The 24,809-nt window shown below is 51.5% G+C and overlaps 1 protein-coding gene across 2 annotated transcripts; it reads left to right on the top strand.

The window, feature by feature from the left end:
- The first annotated feature begins 3,154 nt into the window (after window positions 1–3,154).
- On the top strand, window positions 3,155–24,137 carry Nsg1 (neuronal vesicle trafficking associated 1). 2 transcript variants are annotated; one of them, XM_021162417.3, is made up of 5 exons: window positions 3,155–3,559; window positions 3,826–3,980; window positions 7,107–7,223; window positions 18,096–18,206; window positions 22,921–24,137. In XM_021162417.3, exons 2-5 carry the CDS (start codon window positions 3,852–3,854, stop codon window positions 23,119–23,121), a joined length of 558 nt encoding a protein of 185 aa, XP_021018076.1. In that variant the 5' UTR covers window positions 3,155–3,559; window positions 3,826–3,851; the 3' UTR covers window positions 23,122–24,137. The 2 variants fall into 2 exon arrangements, with proteins under 2 accessions (XP_021018076.1, XP_021018074.1); XM_021162415.3 differs by having other exon boundaries at window positions 3,160–3,467.
- The last annotated feature ends 672 nt before the right edge of the window (window positions 24,138–24,809 follow it).

Below are 24,809 nucleotides of genomic sequence, written 5' to 3'. Positions count from 1 at the left end.
GCCTCCTCCCATGATCCTGTCTGAGAGGGCACAGACTTCTGGAAGTTGTTCAGAGTCTGAAGCCCATCCCAGGAACTGGGCTTCTCTAAGTTGCAGATGCACACAGTACTCCAAGGGATGGGTTCCCTTAGCCAGCGTAAGGGCTAGCAATACAACCATAAAAAGCATCCTCCACCCAGCTTGTCCAGCAGGGTCAAGTAAAACTAGCAATCCCAAGGGCACAGAATTAGAAGCCAAAGCATGGGTAGCAGCCACAATGGAGACTATAAAATGATGGCACTCCTGAGTCTCAGATACCACCACAGAGGTTTTATCACAGCTTCCATCTTACAGGTGGGGGAAACTGAGGCACAGAGAAGTTAGCCTACTTGCCCAACATCCTGAAAGAGAGACATGGTTCAAACCAGGCCACGGTTCTATGGATTAGGTGTGGTTTGTCCCCAGAGGGTGTGCCAGCACCCTCCCACAGCTGGGGGTCCAGACTGAACAGAAAGGAGAAGGTGGGACAGCACCATGCATGTCTGTCTCTCTGCTTTCTGATTGCAGATGCCACGTGACCAGGGGCACTGCCGCATCTCCTCCCCACTGCGATGGACAAACCATCCCTCCCTCCTTAAATTGCCCTTGTCAGGTGCAACCGGTCACTTGGCTCATACGGTCACGGTGGGGCTTTCCACCTCAATCAACAGTCTAGAGACTCCCTTATTGACCTGCCCAGATGCATGTCTTCTCAGAGATTCTAGATCCTGTCAAACTGACAATCAGTGTGAACCGTCACAATGCCAGCTCCCTAGGACCCCTTCACCAGGGCTAACTTATGCCATGCCTTTGAACCGCAGACCTGTGAGCTTCATGAACTTTTCTGTATATAGTACTATTCAGCCTCTGTAACAGAAAATGCAGCTCATAAATAGGCATAGCTGTGACAGCCTGGACTTCAACCAGTTATTCAGGGGAAGATACAGAAAACCTTGGGCTTAGCAATAGCAGGTTGAGTCCAAGGACAGAGGAAGAGTATCTGCTGCTAGGGGCAGGGTGGCTTTGTCTAGGTAATGACCGGTGGGGTCACAGATGCTGATGTATACTTCCAAGACTTATCTGGATAAATCACATTCTGTTAACAATCCTTTGTGGCCCTGGGAATCAGATTGTGGGTGCTAGGATGGAGCCAATGTCATCTACGTTGGCTGGTCCCATACGTGGCACTTCTGATGCTGACTTTTTCAACATAGTACTTCACCGAATCCTTGATTTCCCCAGAGATATCTTCATCTCCTTTGGAAATTACTTGGGCGCCCAAACCACTGCATCCTTGATGTCTGGAGTGAGTTGAATAATGGTCCCCTAAAGATCTGCCCCAGTCCTGATCTTGGGAATCTGTGAGCCTGACTTTATATGGCTCAGTTGTTAACACACGCAGCCACTGATGTGACTCACTTAAGACACCAGAGTGAGCAGACCTCAACTCAGCAATGAGGTGAGACATACAAGGTAGAGGGAAGGGCTATGCTGGGAGTGACGCAGACATAGGTTGGAGTGATGTGGCCATACGCCAAGCACTGCCTGTTTCACCAAAGCCAGAAGAGGAAGAGGTTCTTCTGGGGAGCCTCCAGAGGGGGTAGGGCCCTGTCCACATCTTGACTGTGGACCTCTGGCCTCCAGTGCTTTGGATACATTTCCATTCTTTTAGAGTTGCTAGTTTGTGGGTCATGTGTTCCAGGAGTGACAGGGAGTGAATATGCTGTCTCTGCATTCTTCCTACTTGGACATACATCCTCTCCTTGAGCATGCTCCCTTCTCTGACTCTCTGTCACATCTCCTGGTAGGAGCTGAGGCTTTGTCCTTGAAAGGTGGCAGTACGTCTTGCACACTTTGTGTTTCTGAGTCCTTCATGGGGTTCAGATAGAAGCAAAGAAAACCACACAGAAGTAATGTGCAGTCCCCAGGCCAGCAAGTCCTGGCATAACCCTGGCTGTCTAGGGGATAGCCTGATCCTGGGCTGTCTTGGAGGGAGAGGGTGTGATCCTATTGCTCTTGTGAGAATCCTGACTGCAGAGTAGGCTAGTGCCATGAAATGGCTGGAGACTCAGATGGAGATAAAGCCTTTGTCTTACACAAACTAGACAGTCTGACTGGTAGGCCCCCTGATGTCTGCAGGCTAGTGCCTGGGTGGTTTCGAACTTCTTTCTCAGCTGCCAAGAGGACAACCTGATGTCACACAGGTGTCTTCAAGCCCTTCCCTCTGCCCGGAGAAGCCTAGAAAGGCACCCCAGAGGAGACTCTGGACCCTAGCCAGGCTGACCTGACTTGACTCAATGGCAGCCTGGACCCTGTCAAGGCCTGGGCAGAGAAACCCAGGCAAACCTCCCCCACCCTTTTAAAGAAGGGGCCCTCCTGGAGAATTTGGAATTTGGACCTATATAGGCTGCTCCTGAAGGTTTCTGTTATTCTCCAGGGTTCTCTGGGGAACAGAATTATGGCCGCAGATGGTGAGGCGCTGCTCCTCCTGCGCCGGCCCTCAGCCCTACTCCTTTTGTAGCTTCGCTTTCACATCCAAGTAGTGTTCCCTATCCTGCATCCTGCAAGCAAGGCCGGCTAGAGGTCTGTAAAGTGCAGTGGCCTTCGTCGGGGTGGCCGCCTGGGGCACCGGTCAGCCTAGAACCTCATTCTTCCTTTTGGGTCTCTATGCTATCCATGCGGACTGCAGCTACGGTCGGGAGATTCCCACCTTCCCTTCCGCCTTGACCACAGACAGTTTTGGCTAGCCTGCCTCTTGCTCTGAACACCTGGCCTCTTGTTCCCACACTCTAGGCATGCATCCCTAGTGGGACAGCACTACCTCACATCCTGCAATCTCCCTCTTTTTATAGGGACCCGCCCTCATTTTCCTTCTCTCTCCCACCTAGCCTCACACTAAGGGCCACTGAGGTGTATCACCTACACTGTCCTCCGAAAATCTTTGTCGTCCTTCAGATCTGATTGACAGTGGGCCGGCACCTTGCCTTCATCCACCTTTGGGGCTCCCTGGCTTCCCATTATCTCCTCCTCCCTCCTTCCCTTCCTTCCCCCCAACTCCCCGCACTCGGCCGCCGCCCCAGGGTTGCACAGCCCGCTCGGGTATTCCCTTAGTCGGGCATTGGGAGTCTCAGGTTCTCCTTCCTCCGGTCGGGGAGCGCGCGGGGTCCCCGGGGGACCCCCACCGCAGCCGCGTGCTCCTTTGTGCGACCGATCCGCGCGCGGGCGGCGCTGCGTCAAGGCGGAGGCGCATCGGCGCGGCCCCACGCGCACTCCCGCGCGCGGCCCCCGGGAACGGCAGGAAGGAGGCGGCGCGCGGAGGCGGGAGGCACAGAACCCAATCGCCGATCCCCCGGCCGCGGCGCCGCCTCCGCCATTGCTCTGCGCGGGAGCGGGCGACACTGAGCCTCGGAGCGCGCTTGGAGCCCAGATCTTCCGGAGCCGGGCGTGGGGTGAGTGCGGGTGGCGAACGGGGAGGGCAGAGGAGCATCTCTCAAGCAGAGGGCCGCGGGAGACCTGCAGGAGGCCAGTGCCACCCGACAGGGTACGCGTCCAGAAAGGCTGGGCACGGGTAGCGTCCCCTCACCCGGCCGTGATGCGCCCTGCGGGATGGGAGTCTAGAAATGTTAGTCAATACCCAGCCTGAGACTGATCTGGCTAGATCGCCGCGTCCCTGCTACCTCTCTGGGGAGATAAGGCGGGGACGGCGGCCGCGGGGACAGCGGGTGGGTGTGCGGAGTCCTTCTGGCTGTGCCCCGCCCCGGTTGGGCTACGGCTCGTCCTGACCCCCGCGCGGTCCTCCCTCCGCAGGCCGCAGCCTCGTGTCTTTCGCAACCATGGTGAAGTTGGGGAACAATTTCGCAGAGAAGGGCACCAAGCAGCCACTGCTGGAGGATGGCTTCGACACCATTCCTCTGATGACGCCCCTCGATGTCAACCAGCTGCAGTTCCCACCCCCAGATAAGGTATGAGCCCCCCGACATTCCCGCGCTGCTGAGTGTGCACCCCTAAATCTTCGGCTGCAACTGAAACAAAAGAAACGCCTTGTGGCCTTGTGCGCGTTGAGAGGTGGAGGCGGGCTCAGCCAGGAGGAGGAAGGCAGGGAGAGCACGATGTATCCTCGTGATTATGGGTTTGGTGATGCTGGAGACCCCCCTCCCCCGCCTTAGATGACACCTTTGTCTCAGCAAGACTCCTCAGTGGAAGTCCCCCTCTTGATTTGGGGGGAGTCTTGTGAGAGCGTTGCTTGTTGGTATGGGGGGTCAGGAGTGATCTTAGGGAGCTAGCTGGTCCTTGTGCTGGGTTTCAGCTCCACTTGCCTCACTGGGTGTGTGCTGATTCCTCTTTGTTCCTTTTGTGACATCTCCAGATCTGAGCTCAGCAATGCTAGTGTAACCAGGACCATCTTTATCCTGATGGTATCCCCCCCACCCCGACTTAAAGACTCCTTTCTTAAACACCACATCCAGCGGGGCATCGTTTTCAAGCCATAACGTTTAAAAGCAAATTCTACCCTTGAAGTAGATGACAGCATTACCGCATGCTCATGTAAAGCTACACGCCCTTTATCGACAGTCCCAACACACAAAGGAGCTTGGACACTATTCCTGAATGCTTTACATTTATTGTCTTCATTTCTTTCCCGATAACGAGGCTCTGGCTCCAGGCTCTGTGTTCATTGGGCAGCAGTAGAATGGGGTATAGAAGGGACCTGCAGTGGGTCTTCAATGGTGGCTCTCAGGGGCTTCTTTCACAAATCCCCAAATTTGGGTTCTTCCCAAGGTGATTTCATCCCCCTAATTTTATTGTCTGTTTTTTTTTCCCCAAGGGTGGGGTGGGGAGATGGCAACATGGGAGCAGAGAAGGGGCTGCCAGCAGGTGTTTCCCTTTGGGAAAGGAAAATCAGCTGTTCATACACGGAGTGGCATGAACTTGTGTACCCTGTGCCACAGCTGTTGGTCCAGACTGGCCGTCATAGGAGGAACGGAGCTGTTGAGTCTTTGACCTCCACCCTATGGTCCCTATCTCCCGAACCCTCCTGCCTTAATACATGCAGCCAAGGAGCACTAGAAGCCTGTGCCAGGATCTCTGTGTCCTAAAGCAGCACCTCTATCAGGCGATCCCTCTGCTCGGCCTCAGCATCCTCTTTTTACCCTCAGTGTGATCCGTTCCAGAACTGCCTGCCTGGCATGGTCGGCTCCAGGGAGGAGAGCTTCAGGCAGCTCCCACATTCTGCCAGTCAGTCCTGTTTCTCAGAAGTAGGCTAGGTGGTTCTGTAAGCTCCGGAGTCTCTCCTCTCTTGAGGTAACTGATGGTGATGCTCTAGAGAAGGGTATCCCTGTGGGAACTGGTCCGTGGGCTAGAAGGCTTCCAAAGTCACCAAAGAGGAGACAGATTCTCAGAGTTCACCAAATGCACCCAAGGTCATCATGCTGAAGGTCACCGGCCTCCCAGAAGTTTCTAGCCTTGCTGCTGAGTCCACTCTGCTTATAACTGGACACCTCTCACACTTGACACGATTCAGGGAGGTGAGGGATGTGATTTTTGAGAGTCAGGTTGCACCCACCTGAGAATATGCACCGGTGCTGAGGGCTGCCATTCACATCAGGAACACAGCCTTGTCTGACATCAGTTAGCTACACTTGCCATACCAGGCTCGGTCCTGTGCACTTCACAGGTTAAACTTCAACATGCCCACATGGCTGGGAGGTAGCCACTACCACTGCCCTCCCTCATTTGACAGACACAGCAGTGAAGGGCTAGACCGGAGAGTTTAACAGACCTGTCCAAGGTCACCTGACAGTTTGTGGTAGACACAGTTTGAATTTAGGTGGGCTAAGTGACCACAGATGTCCTCACTCTTACAGTTCCGGATGACATGGGCCTTATAGCTTCCAGGTGTGAATAAGACATGAAGAAGCCTTCTGTACTCATGATCAAGTAGATCCAACAATGTGCTCAAGGTCACAAGGCTACATGGGCACCGCTGGCATGTGAGGATGGCAGGCCAGTACTCAGTGTTGCCTTGGAATATAATGCCTTGAAGGGGTGGATACCCCTCTGTCTCCTTCAGGAGACTGGCATGCCGGAAGTAAAACTTGATAGTATGCACTGAAGCGCAGGGCTCTCTGGCTCAATGACAGCTATAGGCTGCTTTCACTAAGACCACTCTTGAGGCTGGTTCCACAGGTCATGGCTGGAATGGAGAGTCTGGGGCCTGTCCTGAGTCACTCAGTTCCCCTTGTCCTGTTGTCAGAACAAGTGGGTGTCTCCTAAACCATGGAACAATGAAGGACATCCTCCCTACAGGGGAAGTGTAGTGGGTGGTTGGTTCTCTCCTAGCCCGTAGCCACTCCTGGGCACCTGCTCTTCGGAGTAAGTTTGGGGATTAGAGGTTAGTAACCCCTTGGCCTCACTCTCCCTGTCTAAGGGAAACAGAAAGGCAATGGGTCTCCCAACAGATGTAGAGCTGGAGAAACCAAGATGGGAATGTCCCCATAGCATGTGTTCCCAAGTTGGTGTCAAGTTGGCAGGGCTGCAGGGAAGTTTGTGCAGGGCAGATGAATGGGTTCCCAGGTTCCCAGGAGAGAGTGGTTGGGGTAGAAGGAAAAGAGAGACCCTTCAGTGCTCTGCAGTCCAAGAAGCTCCCAGAGTGGTTTATTTCCTGTCCCTAGTTCTTAGATGCTAGGTGGTTGTGTTCACATCCCTCCCAGTGACAGGCCATGTCCAGCAGCTGGGTAGCACAGAAGCGCCAGTAGGAGAGTAGAGGTGTCTTCTCCATACTCTGGGCCTGGGCTCTTCTCCAGTGGGCGCTCTGTCTGCCAGGCATTATTCCTGTGGCCTTGGCCAGTGAGCATCACCTCTCTGTCCCCCAGTTCTGTATTTTCCCTGGGGCTGCTAATAGAACCACGAATAGGCAATGTCTCTGAAAACACCTGCATGGAGAGTTCTCAGTGAAAGTTGTTCTCACTGCCTGGAGGAATGGTGGGTATCTCTAAACTTGACAGTCCCAGATCCACCTGCTCAGGGCAGATGTGTCTGAACACATCTGGCTTACCGCTGACCATGTACCTCTCTGTTTCCTGGCTAAGGTCGTGGTGAAAACTAAAACTGAATATGAACCTGATCGCAAAAAAGGAAAAGCGCGTCCTCCCAAGATAGCCGAGTTCACCGTCAGCATCACCGAGGGTGTCACCGAGAGGTTTAAGGTGAGTGGTCCAGGCTGAGCTGCTGCCCTGAGGCCAGGAGGCATCTGCCAGGCTGCAGAGAGGTCTTTCAGAGGAGCAGGAACAGGATGTGATTCTACTTATCCAGGCTCTGCAGATCCAAGAGTTTCCAGTCCCAACCTGGTGGTTCTCCATGGCTTTTGTTCGTTTGTTTTTTTAAGTTTTTCCTTTTTCCTCGTCCTCCAAAATAATCAGATATTATTTATTTTTATAACAGTGAAAGCCTACCCATGAACCTACCTTTAGGCAAAGGCAATAAATGTGAACAGATATTTGCAAAACATGGAAATATTTGCCTGACAGTTGTAGGAAGGAAGCAGACAGCCCAAGACACTTATACCTACTTACCCAGGCAGGGCTCTGTACCTATGCAAGCTCCTCCAAGGGCTGTCACATGAACAGGGTTCTCTCCTACATTCCACCTCATGGGGATGGGGTGGATACTGCTCTTTGGGTTGGTCTCCCATATGAACTAGGGTTGGTCTCTAAACCTGTCTTCTGTAGTTCTTGGGTGCTAGGCTCTTCTGCATCCCACCTCATGGGGCAGGGGACTGCAGGCTCATTGGTTCCAGCTCTCTATGGCAGAGCCATGACCAGAGTCTGCCTGGCTACAGAACCCATGTGTTCAACCTCCAATCCTTTTTCACCCTCTGCTACCTCCGGCAATGGCTGCTGAAAGGGCTGAAGTGCCAGTGAGCTCTGGTGGGAGGAGCCTTCCTCACCACAAGGGTGCATGTCCTCTAAACTGCTGAGGAACAACCTGGGATGTTGGTAACCTGGCAACCTCACTCTTCAGGAAAGATGTAAGAGAAAATAGAAATGGTGCCTGAGGCCCAGATTCAAAGGGGTTAGTTGGAAGCCATCCCCAGACCTTAATATAAGTGGTCTTGGATGAATGGACGGTCATCCACTAGGATGTATAAGCAACCTATTCATGGGTGTCCCAGTGTAGATCCATACTCTTGGCACATTGTAGAGCATCTATGTTTTCTCTTCTTTAGTTCTTGGGTGATCGTGGGAATTACAGAAGACAGGATTGGGAACCAACCCTAGTTCATAGCTGCAAGGGAATCCAGCAAAGCAGAGTAGTTTCATGGAGTTTGTAATACAAACTCCCTTCTGCTTCCTGTTGCCTCTCACTGCTGTCTAGGTCTTCCTGGAACAGTGGGTTCCATGAGTGTCACTATCCTCTATGCCCCTGGTGATGCTGGTCAGTGAGTGGTGTGGTACCCAGGTATTCACTCCATCGGTTGAGTGTCTGTGTGCCAGGCTGTTCCCTCTGGTGTTCTTGGTTTGTGTTTTTCTCATATGCTTACCTGAGGCACGTCCCTAGGCCCCTTGCCTAAGGCACAGGCGATACATCTGACTTTTCCAGCCTCCTTCCTCTTCCCTGCTGGTAATGGATATGCTTTTCCAATAGGGGCCTGAGGGGCAGAAGTGCAGAGGTCTATGTCTGCGTCCCTGTGGGTATGGAGGGGTGTCAGGTATGCTGAGCTGCTCTTCCTGGATCAAGGGGTGGCTCTTAACATGTTTGAGGTTCGTGACCAGTATTAAGATGGATTGACTTGAGGCCAGCATCTCTGTTCTACTATAGGATCAGCATGGTTGCCATCTGTTGACATTTTTTTGCCCATCAGCATCATGGGTACTTGGGATCAGGTACAGGAGCAGACTTGAATGTCAAAGCCACACTGTCTGAATGTCATCTTGCTTGATCATGTCCTGGTTTCTTGTGTCTGATTGGATTTTTTGTCCCCATCACAGTTGTGTGGTAGCCAAATATCCTCTCCATCTGTTGAGTGTCTCCGTGTGCCAGGCTCTGTCCCCTTTGGTGTTCTTGGTTTGTGTTTTTCTCACATGCTCACCTGAGACGGGTCCCTAGGTCCCTTGCCTAAGGCACAAGTGACGCAAATTTGGCCCCAGGGCTCTAGGCAGTCATGGCTGGGCCTCTGCATGGTTACCTGGTTTCTGTTGCCCAGAACCTTAGGGCTCAGAAGACTCAGGAAGGCCTCAGACAGTCTCTGCCATCCCACTGGCAGGCTGCTGGTCTCAGGAGGCCTACCTCACCTCTCTTGCTTTCTCCCGGGTGTCTGGGAAGATACTGGATACAGTGGGGACTCACTAAAGGATTGCTCTGCACTGCAGTGTTGCCTGGTCTCACACACGGCCATCAGTGTTTCCCTAAGCCTAGCTTCTGTGCCTTCTTTATGACTCACCCCCAGGATGGCTGGGACTCCCCTCATCTTGGGTTCTAAAACTGGCACTTCCATTATGAAGGCCCAGGATTCTGAGCTCCAGCCCCGGGCAGGAATCTGTCCCCCTCTCTCTCCTTTCACACTGAGGCTTGCAGAGATGAGCTTATCCCCAGTTCCTGCTGCCCTCTGTCAGGAGGTGGTGCTTCCAAAGCAAGCTTTTTTTCTTGTTGATGCCGCAAATGATTCAGGAAGTACGATGCCATCCCTCTCTCCATGTTAATCAGGTGGAGACTGAAACAGAACTTGAGCTCAGGAAGCCCACTCTTGGGTTGTGGCATTGGAGGGCACAGGTTTGCAAGGATGTCATTCACCATTTCCTCTGCTAACTTAGACCCTGTCCTACAACTACGCACTGCTGCCTTGACCCCCTGTCCCCCCAGCCCCTGCCCCCCACCCCCAGAACCTGGGTCTCCTTCCTGCTCTAGCTTGTCAGCAGAGCCGGATGGCACCCCTGACAAGTGTCTTTTTTCCTCTGATGTCTTGTTTCTGTGTCACAACTCCCAGCCCCACCCCCTCTAGCTGTGCTCTTTTAAGAAGCTGGACTAGTCTATACCTCTCTCTGGGCATGGACCCTGTGATCTGATATCCCAAGCAGGCACTGAAGAATTGGCCTCATGAAGCAGAGGCCTCTTGACCTGGCTCATGACCTTGAAAAAAGAAACCAGGCCCTAGCAGTCTCCTGAGATAGGAATATTGGCCAAAAATGAAGGTGTAGGGCCTGTGTGTGCAGACAGCTCTTACGTGTAGCCTGTGCCAACACTGTCAGAGTCCTCGATACCATCTCTCTGGCGCTTACCGCACTCTCAGTAAGAGCTGGCTAAGTGATTGACTCATCTATCATCCTGGTAGACTCCTGTGGAAGGGTTTGGCATGATTTCTAGGGTGTCCCTGTAGGCTCCTTAACAGCCAGGTAGCTCTCTCCCGATCTAGTCTTATTACTGGGCCACGGATGGAATGTGCTCTCTATAGGGGACACTTGGACACTATAGTTGCCACAGGGCCAGCAGATGATCAGCCTTAGTCAGGAAATGGCAGATGCAGGGTAGGATCCCCGCAACTCAGCTGCAAGGACTGGTTCCTCTGAGCACACTGAGGTGAGCAGTGTCCCGAAGGCACTGGAGGCCGACTTAGAGGACTGACCCATGTTCTTAGGGCATCTCTTGCTTTTGTCAGCTCTGAGATGCTTCGAAACTAGAAAGCTAGTTCCTTACATGGACCATGTAAGGTCCATAAGGACCTTGGGAGTTCTGTAAGGTTCCACCCAGGCAACATACATCTTAGCCAGCTCCACTTTTGGATTAGTGTCTCCTGAGGTTCTGTGCTTTTCTTAATGGAGGGCATCGCCTGGCACAGCGGTAGAGACATTTGGAGGGCTGGAGCCCTTTAGAGATGCTAAGATTGCTCACCCTTCTGGAAAGTTCTCTTGGCCTTTAAGACTTAGTGATCTTTTCCATGTCCCTGAGTGCACACACACAATAGGCCCCGTGCCTGCGTGCATAACAGCACCAGCTGGCTAAAGGTTGGGGGGGGGGCTTTTCTGAACATGGGGGTTTGGGGAAGGAACAGGATATCTGGAATCAGGGAATGCCCTCTGAGTCTCCCACCAGGGGCTGATTATTCACGGTGAGGGTAGGAACAGCATACCATTCTGACGGTGGTAGTTTGGATCTTTTCTTCTTATGTGTGAGTCCATGGAAGGAGATCCTGTCTTTTAGACCTTGAAGCAGCAGATAAGTTGTGTGCACGTGTGAGCCTCTTTGTCCTTTATTTGTATTGTTAAGGTGTGCCCATCTCAACTTCAGAGGACACCCTTGAAACCAAATGTCTTTTCGCATTATTACACTGTGGTTATCACTGGAGGGTTAATCTCTTGGCTGCAAGGTTGCTGGGTTGGTTGCTAGGTAACAGCTGGTGCAGGGGATGGGGGTAGGCTTCCTAAGATTGCTACACAGGGATAGCAGGATGAATCACCCTGTGGCAGCCAAAAGCCCAGGCTTCCAATGAGGCTTGAGTCAAGGGGGAGAACAGTCATTTAATTAATCAGAGGTGTTTTTACACTGAGAGTAAATGTAGGCTAGGATGTTGCTCAAATGAGCTAAACCCAAACATTAAAAAAACAAAACAAAACTGTGCTTTCTCATGTGTGCAGGTAGTGTGTAATGGGTGGTTGGGCTCTTCTTAATGTCTGGAAGACGGATGCTCCACAATGAGGCAGACCCAGGGAAGATTCTGCCAGGTTCTCTTCTGTTCCCTGTGCTTTGTGGCTGTCTGGTTGAAGAGGGCTGAGTCTCCTGAGGTCCACATCCTCTTCCTTTCCCATCCAGTTAAGGGTTTGGGGATGGAGCCACAGCCCTCTCTGGCACCGCCTTGAGAAATTCTAAGGCCAGCCCTGCACATGGCCACCTTTCAAGGGCAGCGAAGAGCTGGGAGGATATCTTAGGAGAGGCCACTTAAGGATGGTCCTCAGAGCTGGCAGCCGATGCTGCAGTGCAGGTGTCCCTTGGCATGCCGTTGCAAACGATTCTGTGGGTGGTTTGTTTCTTTCTCCCTCGTCCTTAATGACCTTGAGCTTCCTGTGTGCCTGCTCTGCACACTCTAATAATCCCCATGGCAGGTTCTAAGTCATCCTTGTTAACTGTTTATAAATGGTGATGCAATTGTTCTACATCCAGTAGAGTATGGGGGTGAAGGGTCTTCATTCATGGTAGCAAGAGAGACCTTAGAAACTTGTTTAAATGTCCTGATGACCCGCAGCTGGGACCACCCAGACCTGCAGCTGCAGAATCCATAGATTCTGGGTCTAGCTATAGAGTGGGGGGCTTCTTCTCAACTTTAGTATCACCTTGGGGTATGTGTCTGTGTTCTCTTCTCTATGATACCTAAAATATTTAGTTCTATAAACACTTGGAGGTTTCAAGATTCATTCTCCGAGAGATTTTTTTTCTTTCCTGTACTGCATTAGTCAGCAAAAGGTTTCTTTCCTTTCCCTTCCCCCTGAGGGATGGAGGACAGAGACCGTAAGTGACATAGCACCATCGACCTGCTCAGCCTGGGCCCTTCGTGGGCCTTGTTTTTCTTGCCCTTGATCTTCTGGTTAAGGAGTAGGCCCAAGGTCAGCTGTATCAGGGATGGACACAGGACTCAGACCCACATCTTAGGATACCCACCCGGTGTCAGTGTGGTTATGAGTGCCTCTCCCGCCGTTCCTGGCTGGGGTTCTGCTGGTTTGTGCCTGGTGGTAAGTGCTTCGAAAGCCAGTGGCTTGGCAGTTGGATGACTGTAGTAACCCTTGCATAGACTGTGATTCTTTGGTGAAAGGCAGAAGGCTAAGTGGGGGTAGGGGGGGAGATTCTGAGCAGCACTTGGCCAGCACTGGATATAAGCACCTTTCCCTGTTTGACTGTGATCACCCTGAGCCTCCTCTCCTCATCATCCTTACTGGGGTCACACCTAAACTCTCTCTTCCTCCTCCTCACTGGGTCACACCCAGAGCCCCCTCTCCTCCTTAGTCTCACCAAGGGACACACAGTCTTTTCCTCACTGTTCCCTTCCAGGAAACGCTCCTCAGGTCCTGCTGGCCTCCTGCACAGGGCTGCTCTGACTTGGGGATACCAGCATCCAGGGACCCACTCAGACTCTTGCCTTCTTCCTCTGGTCCATTAAAAATAGTGGTAGAATACAGATATAGAACTCACCATTTCAAAGTACAGTTTAGTGACATCGAACACTATAGTGCCAACTATCATATGGTCAAGTTCCAAAACATTTCATTATCTCAGAAGCTGACCCAGACATATGAAGCCGTGAGCCCCACCTCTCTACAGCCCCCTAACAGCCACTGATCAGTTTTCTGCTCCCACAGTGTCCTTTGTGGGACCAAACACTGTGCAAAGCTCTCATGTCTGACTTTTGCTCAGCATCACATGGCCAAGGTTCATTTGTTGTAGCATGAATCAGAACTTCATTCCTTTTGAAGGCCAAGTAATATTCTGCTGTGTGGACATACCACATTTTATTTATCCACTCAGCCATACTGTTTTTGTTTGTATAAACTTTTGCTTGAAGGTCTGGATTTCAGTCTTGTAGGGGAATAATGGTACCCACGAGTAGGACTCCTGGTTGCCCTGGTAATTTTTGTAGTTTATGTGTTGTGGAACTGCCACTGTTTCTTGTACCAGGGCCATCAGTTTTCTTTGCTATCATGGTTCCAGGGTCTCCTTTGGACATGGACAGCTCTTGGTACAGCCATTACAATGGTTGTGGTGTGGCATCTCCTTGTGGTGTGATTTGCATTTCCCTGATGCCTAGCTACATCAACCTGCTTCCTGGGGTCTTGGCCACACTGAGGACTTGTCTAGACTCCAGCTCAGTCAATGGGCAGTTCAGTCAGCTCGCTCATGTCCCCACTCCTGGCGGGCCCTGATGCAACTAGTCACCATGTTTTTGATACTGCAGGCCACTCTGATCTTCACCTCCCCTTTCTCTCACCTCCCAGTGAACTCTTTATCCCCTGGGGCCGATGCTCCTCCAGGAGGTCTCCAGAGTCCTCAGAGCTGCCTCTGTGTCCTGCCTCTCTTGTGACACTTCTTATTTGCCTGTACTGAGTTGACAGGAGGGTGATGCAGTGGAACCTGCAGGCTGCTCAGACAACTCTTGAGGTGGACACTTTGGCTAGCTCATGTCAGACCACCTGAGAAGGTTCCCGGATTACTTGGGGCTTCCTAAGTTGGGAGGAGGTAGGACCTTCTGGGCTGAAGGCACGTTGGTCTCACAGGCCTCTTCATAAAGAGAAAAGCAAATGGTGGCAGATTTGGTCTAGAGACATGTCTAGTCAGTCTGTTATGTACTCCTTGCTGTATTAATTTTTTTCCTTCTGATTTGACACACATTTGTCTGATTTGGAAATATGACGGTAGGTGGGCTTCATGGAAAGGCCTGAAATTCCAGTCAATTGTGAGGCCCGGGCAAGGGCAACTTAATAAGGCCTTGTCTCAAAATCAAAAGTGGACCCAGGCACTATATCTCCTGCACCTGGGAGAGAAGCGGCCCAGTGGGCAGCTCTCTGTGAGTCTACTTCTTTCTTGTCAAGGGAATCTCTGGGTTTTGTCCCTGGCTAAGAAGGGTAGGGGTTAGCCTGGTCTGGAAACCTGTGGCTCTCTAGGTCTCCTCAGGATGTGAAGGAAAAAGCTATACTTGGTATGGCCCCATCCCGTGTGTGAGAATATTTATTTAATTAAATATAAATTTAATTAATACCTGGACCCCTGCAAGCCATGTTCATGCTGTGTCTGCTGAGTGGACAATTCTTGGGTTGGTTCTAGGTGCCAGAGGCCTGCCTAGGAAGTACTCATTGAGAGGTGGGCTGTGTGCCAGCCTAGGCTATGGTGGGGCTCCGGGGATCTGTTCCTTCACTCCACTCTCCCCCATGTCCCCATCTCTACTCCGTCCCTGAATTACCCTAACATTCTTAGGAAGACACCGATGAGGCGATGAAGGTCCACCTGGATAACCCAGGTTGTCTTCCCATCCCAAGATCCTTGGTAGGTTCCAAGGTTCTCAGTCCAGTTTGTGCTACTGAAACAATTCTGGGGATCTTTTTCTTTCTTTCTTTCTTTTTTTAAAGATATTTTCTTCATTTACATTTCAAATGCTATCCCCAAGGCCCCCTATACCTTCCCCTTGCCCTGCCCTGCTCCCCAACCCACCCACTCCCGCTTCCTGGCCCTGGCATTTCCCTGTACTGGGGCATATGATCTTCGAAATACCAAGGACCTCTCCTCCCATTGATGGTCGACCAGGCCATCCTCTGCTACATATGCAACCAGGGACACAGCTGGGGGGGGGGGCGGGGTGTACTGGTTAGTTCATATTGTTGATCCTTCTATAGGTTGCAGACCCCAACACTGGGGATCTTGCTGTTTGTTTCTTGTGTATGTGTGGAGGCAGGAGGGCAACCTCGTGTGTCATTCCTCTGGCCCTGGCCACCCTTTGATTGAGAGCAGGTTTCTCTCTGTCTTGGAAAATCACCGGTTATGTTAGGTTGAGTGGCCGTATCCTCCTGTCTCTGTCTTATCAGTCCTGGGATAACAAGCACATGGTTTTGTTTGTTTGAATGTGGAAAACCTTTATTGTGTGCAGAGGCAAAGCATTGTAATGGAGAGGGTCAGACCAGGAAGTTGGGGTGAGGCATGGGGCCAGGGACAAGCTGCCCCTTCAAAGCCCCCCTTTCCTCCCAAGTGCTCATTTGTTCTAACCAGGCCCCACCTCCTGAGAGTCTATTCAGCAATGAACTTGTCCATAGAGTAACTCACTGATAAAGCTGGCACCCATACAGTTACCTGCTCATCTCAGTAGCTCTACTGGCTGCTGACCAAGTCTTCAATAATAAGCATTTTAGGATAACACTTTAATATTCAAACCTAAATGGTAGCTCAGTAGGCCCCAGCCCCAGGTTACAGGCATTCTGCCCGTAAGCAGGACCCTCTGTTTGTGCCCATGGCTTCCACTCAGGCCAACCACAATACTTGGGCACCATTCAGCAATGTCCATTTATCATTCCTGATAGTCACTGTCACTGCTTTGGGTGGGGCTCCCATGACGTTAACACACAGCCATGGTTGAGTCTGGTTTGTGCTGGGCCTAAGCCATTGTGAAAAGCTTCCGTTTATCTTCCTTCATGGCCCCTCCCTGGCTCCTAGCTCCCCTGGTGTCCAGATGTCCCAGATGAAGGTGTTTCCTCTTTGATATCTAGGCCTCTGTCATGAGCCAAGTGTGACATCATGGTTTTTCAGCTTCTGCGTGGAGGCCGTAACACTAGGTTAAAAGGGCTTGGTGTGCCCACTGTGTGCCTGCCTGTGATCTCTTGCAGACCTCACCACAAACATCAGCCTGGGGCTGGAACCTCTGTTTCATAGATGAGAGGCTGAGGATGACAAGGGGTGCCCTTCCTCGACCATCTTCCTTCCAGCCCCTGCTTCGAAGGGCTGGCTCACCCGTGCCTTTTGGTTCCTCTATCCTACAGTTGATTGAAGGATGAATGGTTGGTGGTCTAACTCTCCTGGAGGTAGACTGTTTGTTCATCCTCGTAGAGAAAGCCTCAGGGAGACTCCCCAAAACTGGAGGAATTGTAGATGTCTGACTCAGACATTTTGTTCTGTGTTCTAGAATATTACCAGTTGTCTCATGGGTGTGTATATGTGGGGGAGGGGAGGAGGCCATGAAGGTCTCCTAACTGGGACACATGTTATTCCCTGGGGTCAGGCAGGAACTTATGACGTTACTTGGTGCCTGCCCATATATAACTGATGCTCAGAACAAGGCTGGGGCGTTCCAAACCCTCCCTGGGGTCCGAAGACTGGCCAGGGCTTTGAAGGGTAGGGAAATGAGAAGACACAAAATGAGTTTTGAAAAAGGTTGGGGTATCTGCAGGAGAAATATGTGTTGTATGGGTACTGTCTTCAAGGAAGGTGATCCAGGCCCATGCTTCTTAGCACAAATCCTGTGGCTGCCTGAACAAACCACTACAAGGCAGGGGAATGCCAGTTGTTCTCAGGTTTCTGGAGGCAAGAGAAGTCTGAAATTAAGTGTCTGTGGGACATGCTGTCTCGGAGTCCCGCTGTGGAGTTACCACCATCTCTGGGGCTGCTGCATGGTGGAGATGCATTGCTCTAGCCTCCATCCGCACACGACCTTCCCTCGAGTGTGTGTCTCTGCCTCAGTTCCTTTCCTATAAGGACACTGGTCAGACGTGACAAGCTGGTGACCTCATCTGAACACAACCCACGTGTAAGAGCTCATTTCCATCATGCCCTGGCTTTATGATTTTTTAATATTAAAAAACATTAATAGAGTATTAAAAATGAAAAATTAGTACAATATTAATTACGTGTGTGTGTGTGTGAGAGAGAGAGAGAGAGAGAGAGAGAAAGAGAGAGAGAGACAGAGAGAGAGAGAGACAGAGAGAGAGAGAGACAGAGAGAGAGAGAGAATGTCAGCTTTCAGGAGGAGTCAGTTTTCTCCTACTAAATGGGTCCTTGGGATTGAACTCAGGCCATTAAGCTTGGTGGCCTTACCCACAGTGGCCACCAGCCCTGCTATATTTTTTAGAATTTTGTTTTATTTTAAGGCAGGATCTCAAATAGTTCCGACTGGCCTTGAATTTACTATGTAGTTGGGAATGACCTTGAACTTCGGATCCTCCTGAGTGCCTGGGTTACAGGTGTGTAGCATCTCCTCCAGGACTCAGCCCTGTGGGCAGGAACAGTGAGAGGAGAGGCAGGCAGCTGGCTCCCTGGCGGGGTGGGTTCCTGCCAGGCAGTGTTTCTGGGTGAGGTGGCCTGGGTCGAGATCCTGCTCCAGCCTCACTTCTCGATCAAGGGCCCAAGAGCTTTCCACGTAGCCTGGGATGCTTGGAACACATGGTGACATGTGGATGTGTTTAAAAGACAGAGCCATACAAAATGACAGAGCCATACAAAATGACCAAAGGTGGTGCCTCAGGCTCTCTGCGCAGGTGTACAAACCTCTGTGTGTGTGACTGCTTGCACCTGTCAGTCAACTGTCTTCCTGCTCCCAAGGCGTTTCCTGCCTCTTCCCACAGGTCTCCGTGCTGGTCCTCTTTGCCCTGGCCTTCCTCACCTGTGTCGTCTTCCTGGTCGTCTACAAAGTGTACAAGTATGACCGCGCCTGCCCTGATGGGTTTGTCTTGAAGGTAAGGCCTTGCATGTCTACCCCACCTCCGGCCCTCAGGATGCCTTTGAACTCTTTCCTCCCCATCCTAGGGTCATATAGCGGCAGGCTGTGTACCTTCAGTGGGAGGAGGGTCCTCAATGAAGACCCTCCCTGGGCAGCTAGGCAAGTGGGCAAAGGAACCCCCTGGCTTGTCCCTAGGGAAGAGGTCCTCCCCCTAGGGCAGGGGGGCAGAAAGTGCCAAGCTGACACTTCCATTCAGTACCTGGCAGGAGTAGGGTGCAATGACCAAGAAGAAAATCCTGCCCCAAACCACACAAAGGGGACTGACTACCTGCCTACAGGTTGTTCTTGGGTTCTCCTGCGGTTCCGCTGAAGGGGCCATGTTGGCATCCGCACACATGGAAATGTTCTCTCTGCTTCTATGACTCCTTCCCATGAGCCTGATGTTGGCACAGATGCATTTACACAGAGGACTAAGGAAGCAAAACTGAAGGGAGGGAAGCTAGGGCAGAGGTAGGAGATGGAGCAGAGCAGAGGGGTGGCCCACTTGCTAGAGGCTTCCATGTCTCACTCACTCTGGATCTGAGCTTTCCAGAGCTGATGGGAAATGGTCCTGTGCAGGCTTTGGCACTGCTGAGATGTGAACGGAGCAGGCACTGAGAGTGTGTGCTTGCCTGCACCGCTTGTGGATCCTTGCTGGATGGATGGGTCTGGGTTTTGCTGATGAAACTGCAGTGCTCTGGCAGAGCAAGTTAGAAGAGCTGAAAGCTTACTTACCGCGGACAGGAAGGACCGCTTCTGCCTCTTAACACACTACAAGGTCCTTCAGGGCTTCTGCCTTTCAGCCCTTCCTTCCTCCTGCAGTGATTGTAGGATACCTGCCACATTTGAACGCTGGTTGCTCAGGGTGCTAAACTACACCCAGGAGCAAACATTCCCACTTTCCCGACGCCTTCAGGTTCAAGAAACATGAGTTGGGCAGGTGGGCAGGCATGTGTATACTGAGTGAGGACTTGGCATGGAGTATGGGAGTCTGCCCTTTCTAGAAGGTGGGCCACTGGGGCAGCTTCTGCAACATAGGGCAAAGTAGGAGATGGATAGAGTAGCAGGTGGACTGGGGTATCCTTGGTGGCATTTGGGAGAGTGACCAAAGTACAGCGAGATTGTACATTGCTCAGCACCCTGAGTTCCTAGCAAAGGCCCCAGAAAAAGGGGGTGTGATGATGCCGCCTTGGGTCACCTGGACATTGGGAGAGGCAGAATGTATGCTGACAGAAGAGGCTGCTGCAGTCAGTCAGGGAAGAGAGCGTCTGGATGGCTGGCACAATGGGGATGGAGAGGCAGACCAGTGTGACAGTGGATAGACAGGAAGACTGAATTAGGGAGGCCGGGAGGACCACCTGGCCTGATGCTGGGTGACTCAGGCTGACATCATAGAGGGCAGTGGTGCCTCTGTGGGAAACAGAATGGGTAGGAGATAGCTCCTTACTGTAGTCTCTAGGGTTGTGATGTGTGGGCACTCTCTGACATCTTGTTCCTTAGGTCCTTTAGCATGCAAGGCCTTGTGCTGTGAGAGTGCCAGACTGGACAGGAGCCCTTCCTGCAGCCTTTCTCCCACTTCTTCAAGGACTGGAAAGGGGGATATGTCAGGACAGAGTGAAGGTGCCGCTGCAGCCTAGAGGGTCTTGGTCAGCTGTAGAGTCCTAGCTGGCCTACGGAGCCATTTTCTTCTGCAGCGTAGGGGCTTCCTTGTGCCGGGCTAGGGTCAGGACACTCTAGACTACTCTGGAGGGTGCTTGGAGTGATCTTTTCTGTTTATCATCTTTGGCCACACCCTGGCTTCTTTCTGAGCTTTCTCACCCTGACTTTCATCCTTACAGCGAAAGCAGCCAGGCTGTGTGGCACATTGGCCCTATTTTAAAGATGAGGGGACCAGGGCTCTGAAACCCCACTTGAGATCTCAGCTGGGACTATGGTCTGAGCCCAAAGCTAGGTTTTGTCTGCAGCATTAGGCTTCAGGCAGTGCTAGCCCTTGGGGTGATATACCCTCTATTGCTTTATGGTCTCTTCTGAACTAGCTCTCAGCGCTCCCAGGACCCTGCAGGCATTTCTAATCTTTATACTTTTTTCTAGTGAGCTTCTGAGACCCCTCTCCATAGGCAGGGGCTGATCCTTTATATCATTATCTACCTCACCAGGGGTGAAAACACTTCTGAGGAGAGGCTTGAGGAATGACAGCCCAGAAAGGGACACCCAGGGCACAGTCTGAGCTGTTAGGGGTGTGGCCTTAAGGCACTTTAGAGGATCCCGAGTGCTCACTGGGCCCTGCACTCTTACCCTCATAACCTTTCCAGACCCCGCACTGATAACCCGCAAGCCCTGCATGCTGGCAGCTCTACCAGGATTCCTTACATTCCACTCTCTACCCCTCCTGAGGAGGCGGCCAGTCAGACCTTGGTGAGTGACCAGCAGGGCTAAGTTAATCATTGCCTGTGGATTAGGCTGTGCCAAGTTCTTAGCAACCTGCTGACCACTCCCCACAGTCCCAGACCCTACACCATAGCAGGCTCTGTGTGGAAGAAGATCTTAGGAGAGAGGGCTCACTCTGAAAGAACAGGACCCTCCATAAGTCGCTTCTAGATCTGCCCAGATGGCTGCTCTCCATGACCATAGCCTCCTTTCTCCACCAATGTCCTTCAGGCTCAGCCCTGTGGCACAAGCAGTAGCAGGGTGATGTCAAGTAGATCTGGATTCAGACGGTGATACTGCATCCCAGCTCTAGTGGCCTCTGGCTGAATAAGGATCCCGCTGCAGACTGAGTACCCTGCATCCTGGTTCCATTCACATCCACATGTGGCACACGTGCATGAATGTATGCACACACACTTGAGGCCAAAGCCAAAGTCTTGTGCCTTATGTCTCAATTACCTTTCCCTGTCCTCTTTTAGGATGGGGTGTCTCACTGAACCTGGCAGCCAGGGATTAGAGGTATGCCATCTCATGTTCCCACTGTGCAGTCTGAGCCACCCTGAGTGCTCTATCTCCACCTCTAAGGGTTGTGAGGAGCTGCTGCACCAGGAAGTATAGGTGGTCTGCACACATGAGGTCATGTGTATTAAGGCAGGAACTCAAAGTGCTGGCTGGACTGAAGATGCTGGTGGCAGATTCTAGAAAAGAACAGTTTGGACACATTGTGGGTAGAGACGATGGAAAGGTCTGTTTCACCTTCATGGCCTTGAGTTGGGTGGGGAATCGAGGATCAACACCCTGGATGAGTGACCCATCTGTAGTGGTAGGCAATGATGACAGGAGACCCCAGATGGAGGGAGCTGTGTTCCCATATCAGCTTGTATGGTTCTCCTATCTGCTTCATGAAGCCTCTCCACTTCTCTAGGCTCCACTTTTCTACCTATAAAATGGACTAAGTGGCATAAACCCCGCAGTGAGAGAACTGGCCTGAATTACTCTAAAGATCTAGGTGTAGCAAAATAGGAAGCCTGTGTGTGGGTGCACACGGCAGTCCCTTCCTTCACTGCAAAAGGAAGGAGAGAAGGCTTGAGATCTGCAGGACATTCTCTAGGGCAGGGCATCCAATTGGGTTGTCCCATGAACCTGCCCTTGGCTTTCAGACTCAGGCAACAGAAAGTTCCTAGGAACTACTGGCTGATATCTTGGGCTACCTGCCCACTACACTGGTGAGCTAACCTGGGTTTGGAGCTGGAGGAACTAGGTCATCTGAGAGGAGAGAACAACTCAGCATTGTGTGTCATGGGTGAAAACCAGAAGGGCTTTCTTCTACTTGGGCTGTGGCCTTGGCTGAGATGCTGGACTCAGATTCCACAGGGAGACACTTGGAATATAGATGGCCTCGGCACAGATCTGCTAAGCTACCCTAGGCTTAAAAAAGATGAGTGTCTGGGTCTAAAACTCTCAAATGACAATGACAGGTGGTAGCCAAGGTTTCCATCTCTAACTCAACTGTGGGGTCTTGGACTCCCATCTGTGCAGGCCTGGTGTGACAAGCTTTGGATGGCTAGACATGAACAAGGTCTTCAACAGGACGGGATACTTATTACTGGTATCAGAAGTCCAAATGGAAGGCAGTACAGGGAGTCAGTCATCTGGAGATCTGGGTCCATCTTTCCCTGCCCTGTGGCTTTTGGGGTTTTGTCCTCTGGACAGTCAGAGATGGCTGAGAAGGGGAGATGTGAACACAGGTGGGGATAGCTATTCTTTGGGAGCCAGCCCCAACTCTGCTTGTTACAACAATTCAGATTCTCTTGGCTTGGTGTTAGTCACATGGCCTTATAGGGCTATAAGGCAGGAAGGAGCTGGTTCTGTCCTCCTACCAGGGAGATCCTGAGGATTAAACCAGGGTGGTCAGGTTTGACAGCACGCACTGTTATCCACTGGGCCATCTCACTGCCCCCAAAGCAAGCCTTCCTCAGTGTTCTTCCTCTTACTTTAGTTAGCTTGTCTGTAGGTGTGTCCAAAGTGTCCTTGCTTCTAATAGATGAGTGTGAAGGGAGGCACACTGCCTGCTCCCCCTATCCTGGGAGCCCATCTTCTACACAGCTGTCCCTCTGAGGGCAGGCCCCACCCCTCTGTCCATGCTAGTGTTTCTTCTTGCAAGTTCAGGGAAAGGCTGAGGAGCTATTGGGGGACAGTAACTGCAAGAACACGCTGGCATGCCTTTGTAATTACTGCCATCTCCACGGCCTCCTGTTTTACAGAACACCCAGTGCATCCCAGAAGGCTTGGAGAGCTACTACACGGAGCAAGACTCCAGTGCCCGGGAGAAATTTTACACTGTCATAAACCACTACAACCTGGCCAAGCAGAGCATCACCCGTTCCGTCTCGCCATGGATGTCAGTTCTGTCCGAAGAGAAGCTGTCGGAACAGGAGACCGAAGCTGCAGAGAAGTCAGCTTAGCGAGCAGGGCAGGTTCCTTACCATGTGTCACTTGAAGGCAACAAGGGGACTTTGAGGGACATTTCATTAAATATAATTACCGATAATTTAGAGATTACTCATTTACGGTGCAATTGCTTCTGTTTGCTAATGCTGCTTTGCAAATAAAACTTGCTGCGGACCACCCACAGGCGTAAGAACAAGAGCATCTCAGCATTGCTTAGAGAGCTGGATGCCACTGTCCACACGCTGAGGAGTCTTCATTTAGCTCCTTCCCTGGGATTCACTGGATACTGTCAAAAGGTAATCTACACTGGCTATGCCAGGGGTCTGGCCGTCAGAACAGCGCGTTTGCTGGTTTCCTGTTTTCTTTTCTGCCCCTTTGCTATCTGCAGACCTTACTCCATAGCCATATCTAGAGTGATCCCATGCTTTTGCTGGTGGCAGTGCTGACTGTCAACATGCACTGTTGAGTGGCGCAGAGAAGGGGACGTGGGCACCACGATGCAGCCCTGCCAGGCAATTCTGGGAGGTTCTCTTTGGTATGTCCCCTGAGCAGAGCACAAGGATGGGGTGGGGAAGAGCTGGCTCTGGGCCAGGGGGTCGCCGAGCCTGTTTCTCTGTGGGTGGGCTGTCTGCTGGTAATGTGCTAGGTAGGAAGAAAGCCCACTGGCTCTTTTCTTTCCTGTTATGAATATATTTGCACGTACAGCCCTGAATGCAGGTGCAGTTTGGTTTTTTGTTTGTTTGTTTGTTTTGTTTTATTAGCCAGTGGGCAAAGTGAAATGTAATTTTGGGTAAGCCAGGGCTACTTTAGCTTTTCTTCTGTGAACAGATGTGACTCCTGTGCTGTGGGAAGGGGCAAGACGGCTGGTGGGGGGGCTGATGTGGCACCTTGCAAATAGAATATCTAAGTCCACAATCTTTGTAAGAAAAGTATGTTTATGTTTCAATCTGAATCTTGACATTAAAGTATATGTTTACAAAATCACCAGTAGGTAAACTAAATGTGTAAGACAATTAAATAGAGAAAGCTATTCCTGATTGTTCTCTTCCATGTTCTCAGAATGCGTTGTTTCTGGTGGGCATGTCAGAGGTCTCGGCGTTCTTTAGTAGGTCAGAATAAATGGCAAATACTCTAAGACCGCTGTGAACAAGCATGGTGGCCACCCTCAGCTCCACTGCTGCTTCCTGAGGTGTGCTACTGAGACAACATCATGTATTGTTGAGGTGTTCTAAAACAAAGGGCATGAGCTCAGCACAGGGGGAGGGGCCACACAGTCACGAGCTTGAAGTGCATTGGAAAGCTGCGAGGAATGCGCAAAGAGCAGTACACATGTGCCAAAACTTGTCTGTAGAGGGATCCGACTCATGGGCCGTGTGCGTACAGTAGGCAGGCCCTCTGTGTTTTCTAACGTAGCCCTTTACCCACTGTGAACTCTCCCGATGTAATTTCTCATTTTTACTCTACAAATAAAGAGCTCGTGGGTACTTAAGCCGCACACTGGACTGTCTGTACTCATGTGCTTCAGCAGGAACTGTGCAACCCAGGATACATCTGTACACAGATGTAGGCCATGTGCTACACACTTCTAGTTCTCAACAGGCAACCCCGTGGCCTCTTCTAGAGGGGCGAGTATGCAGGAACAAGAGCAGAAGGCCCACTCTTCTGAGGTCCACACCCTTCTTGGAACACAAATATCTGGGAC

The sequence above is a fragment of the Mus caroli genome, unplaced genomic scaffold (assembly GCF_978045245.1).
Source record: "Mus caroli unplaced genomic scaffold, Mus_caroli_1 scaffold_4, whole genome shotgun sequence".
Taxonomy (NCBI): Eukaryota; Metazoa; Chordata; class Mammalia; order Rodentia; family Muridae; genus Mus; species Mus caroli.
The sequence above is the reverse complement of the archived record's forward strand: the minus strand, read 5'-3'. Positions and strand labels throughout refer to the sequence as shown.

Coding starts and splice junctions, on each gene's coding strand:
- Nsg1 (XM_021162417.3), top strand. CDS start 3,852: ATGGTGAAGTTGGGGAACAATTTCGCAGAGAAGGGCACCAAGCAGCCA. Junction 3,981..7,106: donor AGTTCCCACCCCCAGATAAG/GTATGAGCCCCC, acceptor TTCCTGGCTAAG/GTCGTGGTGAAAACTAAAAC. Junction 18,207..22,920: donor CTGATGGGTTTGTCTTGAAG/GTAAGGCCTTGC, acceptor CCTGTTTTACAG/AACACCCAGTGCATCCCAGA.